The sequence below is a fragment of the Littorina saxatilis genome, unplaced genomic scaffold, assembly GCF_037325665.1.
Source record: "Littorina saxatilis isolate snail1 unplaced genomic scaffold, US_GU_Lsax_2.0 scaffold_188, whole genome shotgun sequence".
NCBI lineage: Eukaryota > Metazoa > Mollusca > Gastropoda > Littorinimorpha > Littorinidae > Littorina > Littorina saxatilis.
Genome location: NW_027125801.1, coordinates 31538 through 36274, shown reverse-complemented (window position 1 = coordinate 36274; position 4737 = coordinate 31538). Strand labels below are relative to the sequence as shown.

The window sequence follows — 4737 nt, the reverse complement described above, 5'->3', positions numbered from 1 at the left end:
AACCGCCAGCCGGATCACATTATCATTACGTATACTACACGTACAGTTCTCAAACATGGGACTTTTGCGGTGCGTCAGGGAGAACAACACAGACAAAGACACTCACATATATATATATATACCGCAAAAAGGAAGAGACAAAGCTCTAGATATATACTGTACAAATCTACAACATCAAGCAGAGACGTTCGCAAACAACTCAGGAGTCAGAGACAACATAGACAAACCCCACCGTGTTGCCCTCCATCAACTACGCCAGATGGTATTGAACAGAGAGGTACGCATCAGTACAGCTGACAAAGGTGGGGCAGTGGTAGTACAAGATACTGACAACTACATCAAAGAAGCTGAACGACAACTTAACAACAGTCTACACTACAGCAAGGCAGACAACGATCATACAGTTGCCATTGCTAAAGCCTCCAACAAAATCGTCGAAGATATACATGACAGGGGTTTTATCGATGATGTAACATACAGATGGGCAAAAACCGAACTGAACACAGTCAGAACCCACTGTTTCTACCACCTACCTAAGATCCACAAAACCCTTGAGAACCCTCCGGGACAACCTATTGTCTCAGGGGTAAAAGGCCCAACGGTAAAACTTTCGAAGTTAGTGGACAGCTGGCTTCAAGACCTGGTCGTGCAACTCCCAAGCCACGTGAAAGACACAACACACATGCTGCAAACTGTGCAAGATCTTAACACGACCGAAGGTCCCTTCAACCCTGGAACACTCCTTGTCACCATTGACGTCGTAGGGTTATACACTAACACACCGCATGATGACATGGAGACAGCACTTCGCCATTTCTTGACACTGAAGCCTTTACCAAACACCCCACCAGCAGCAACGATTGTACAGGTTGTTCGGCACATTCTTTCCAACAATGTGTTTACATTTGAAGAACAACTGTACAAACAAGAACACGGGACTGCAATGGGCACTCCTATGACCCCGACAATTGCTAATCTCTTCATGGGATGGCTGGAAGAACGCATGCTGGAAACAAGCCCAGTTCCACTCCATACCAGCTCGTGGAAGCGTTTCATAGATGATATCTTCCTTCTATGGACTGGCACACCAGAAGAACTTAAGATCTTCCAGAAGCATATCAACACATTCCATCCTACCATCAAATTCACTATGGCTTCATCACCGGTTGAAATGCCCTTCTTGGACATGACGCTCAACATGCAGGAGGGGTACATAGAGACAGATCTCCATACAAAGGCAACGGACATCACGCTCAAAATGCAGGAGGGGTACATAGAGACAGATCTCCATACAAAGCCCACGGACATGACGCTCAAAATGCAGGAGGGATACATAGAGACAGATCTCCATACAAAGCCCACGGACATTACGCTCAAAATGCAGGAGGGGTACATAGAGACAGATCTCCATACAAAGCCCACGGACATTACGCTCAAAATGCAGGAGGGGTACATAGAGACAGATCTCCATACAAAGCCCACGGACATCACGCTCAAAATGCAGGAGGGGTTCATCGAAACAGACCTCCACACAAAGGCCACGGACAAAAGAAACTACCTGCACTATACGTCGTGCCACCCAAGACACTGCAAGGAAAACATCCCCTACAGCCAGATGTTGAGGGCACGACGCATATGTTCCAAAAAGAAGGACTTCGAACAGCAATGTCATCAGCTGTAGCAAGCCTTCCGACTGCGTGGATACAAGAAGAAAACGCTGGAGGAAGCCAAAGAGAGGGCAGGAGCAACACCACGATCAGAGGCCCTGGCATACAAAGAGAAGTCTACCAACAACAGAGTTCCCTTTGTTATCACACACAGCCCTGCCAATCCTCCTCTGCGGGAATGGTTGAAGGAAAATCAGGAAATACTGCACTCAAGTACACGAATGAAGGAAGCGGTACCTGAACTGCCAGTGGTTGGAGAAAGAAACGCCAAAAGCCTCAAACATATGATTATGCCTACTGTCCCCCCAGCCCTCACCGTAGACTCTGACTCAGGTGTTGCAAAATGTGGTAAAACATGCATCATATGCAAAGAACACTTGACAGAGACCAAGACCTTCACCAGTGCCAGTACAAGAGAACACTTTGAGGTCAGACACCGCATGTCTTGCACATCGTCCAACATTATCTACATGCTGTACTGCAACAAGTGTGACCATGCACAGTATATCGGGGAGACAAAAAACAGTCTCAAAACCCGCTTCTACTTGCATTGGTCACATATCCAAAAAAATGTTGGTACACATGTGACAATCCTCTTCAGTTTACCTGGACACTCCCTGCAGGACATGCAGTGTTTACCCATCGAACATGTGTACACTAACAACCCTACACACAGGCACGAGAGGGAACAGTTTTGGATCAGAAAGCTACAAACAGTCTTTCCAAGTGGACTATACACTGTCACCAAATAAATGTCAGATGTGACAACACCTTATAGTTGATGTAACATTCCTGCGATCACGTCTGGGACGTGTTTAACTTTTGAAAGTAAATTTGACTACAACTGTGTACTAAAAGATATGTACTTTTCATGAACCGCCTGTTTTACAGTGATGAACTTGTATATTGTTTTCAACCATAGGGACAACCCTATCAATTGAGTGTGATAGGGTGGAGTGGAAGGGGGTGGAATAGGCCAGGAAGCATAAATGAGACGCCAAGACAGAGGTTGCGATAACGTGACTTTTACTTAACGTACACCAGAAGCAAACACCAGAAAGTAGACACCAGAAAGTAGACACCAGAAAGTAGACACCAGAAAGTAGACACCAGAAAGCAGTGTCTGATGACACATGAAAAGAAAAGAAAACATAATATAAGTACATGGCATAACAAGTAAAACGCACCATTCATACCAATGCATCCTAACCATACATACATTCCACAATAAACCTAAACAATACAGCCAAAATCCTGCAGACACAGCATTCTCTGAAAGAGAATCCACAGTGAGTTAAACAACAGCTAATGTCAAGGGAAGTAACCAACATCTTCCCTTAGGCCTAAGCCTTGCATAGGAAAATGCTCTACATAAATTAACCAACTGCATGAACCGCAACTGCAAAATAATTGTTATTATTAAGTATGTTCATCGCCATGAAGACACATCTTCATCGAGTTGAATAATAACGACAAGAATAAGAAAGATAACTCATGATACGAGTTCATTACCCAAAATATATGTCAACCATAATTCCCGTTCATCAATTGTAGGGGTTTCTGCGCCTAAATCGTAAATAGGTAGCTTTACGGGCCAATGGCACTGGGGGCTTAACTTTGGGCTTTTAACCGACTACTACTCAGACTTTACTGATCTCCAGAAATAATATGTGATAAAATGGGGAAAATGGCAACGATACACATGGGTTACGATACACGCGCGAGTTTTATGTGCTAGACATTATTTAGCCCAGTGGAATGCTAGTACAAAATGTGTATATGTGTTTTCCCCAAACAAAGCCCATTGAACTGGCGGGAAAATGAGAACGAGTCTGCCTTACTTGATTCTCTTACGAGTCTTTAATTCACAAGACTCTAAAACAACTTTAGAACAACTGGTCATCAAATATTAGAAGTTATTAACGCTCAATTTCAGCGTCAAATCATGAAAGTGATTAGAAACTGATCTAGAAAACACATCTCTCTGATAGATCAAAATGGCGTCATCAACTCTGACTCGAGACCGGTCGGACATCGCCCGGGACTAAATCAGAGGCAAAATGTACATATAATATGCAAACATCATAGCATCAAATAAAACATAAGAATAGAGCATAAGGAAAGAATACAGCATAAGGAATGAATAAAGCATTTAGTTACTTACAGATTCTCCTCAGTGAGCACACGTAAAAGGAACAGTAAACACAAGAGCACAGGTTTCGGAATTCAGTTACAACCACACGTCGACCGACACATATGAGCAGCACACAGCTCAGTATTACAAATCGCGTTCTCTCCTCTAGTCTAACTGGTCAGTCTTTTAAAGGCTGGCCACTTCCGATACCCTGTGGCGATAAGCCAATAGGGAGGCTACCTAGGTGTCAGACAACGGGGGGCGTTCTACTTAAGATTGCCTGCCAAATGAAAGGGATCGTTAAAGAGGCAGAAATCGTTACAGAGGTGTCACACACCGGAAATATTACGCACACCGGATAAGGCTCATTAGATTACAACCAGTTACAAAGAAGGGGGGGGGGGGGGGGGTAAGAGACTAAAACCTCCAAGCCACCTGGCATCTTCTATGATGTTTCCTGTCAAAAGAAATGACACCCACTTGACAATACGCCGTCCAACGATACCCAGACAGTCTGGCGGCACATTACATAACGACCACCTAAATCTGGGATAAGAGGTTAGAAAGGAATCCGGTCAAGAGTCTACCCTACGATAGTAAACACACAATAATCCTAGCGGGAGACACAACTTGGGTCAGGGGAAGATAATAGACAGGGGAGGCAACTGGGTCGGGCAGGAGATAATTACACAAAAAGACTGGTACGCCACTTGGCTACATGAGAAAGGAAACTAACTTGCGTCGATCCAGAACTTACCACATCGGATGTTGAAAACAGAAAAACAATTAATCTACTTGCTAACGTATTAACATGTCACCGCACATAAGCGGGCATGTAAATCTGCATGTGCCCGTTAATACAAAAATATGTATGTGTGTGTGCGCGCGCGCGCGATTGCGTGTGCGTGCGTGTATGTATATGTGCGTTGGGTGCGT

At 44.3% G+C, this 4737-nt stretch overlaps 1 protein-coding gene across 1 annotated transcript; it reads left to right on the top strand.

Moving 5' to 3' along the window:
• Positions 1-259: 259 nt before the first annotated feature.
• Positions 260-1681, top strand: LOC138954258 (uncharacterized). The gene has a single exon (XM_070326142.1). It carries the CDS (start codon positions 260-262, stop codon positions 1679-1681), a length of 1422 nt encoding a protein of 473 aa, XP_070182243.1.
• The last annotated feature ends 3056 nt before the right edge of the window (positions 1682-4737 follow it).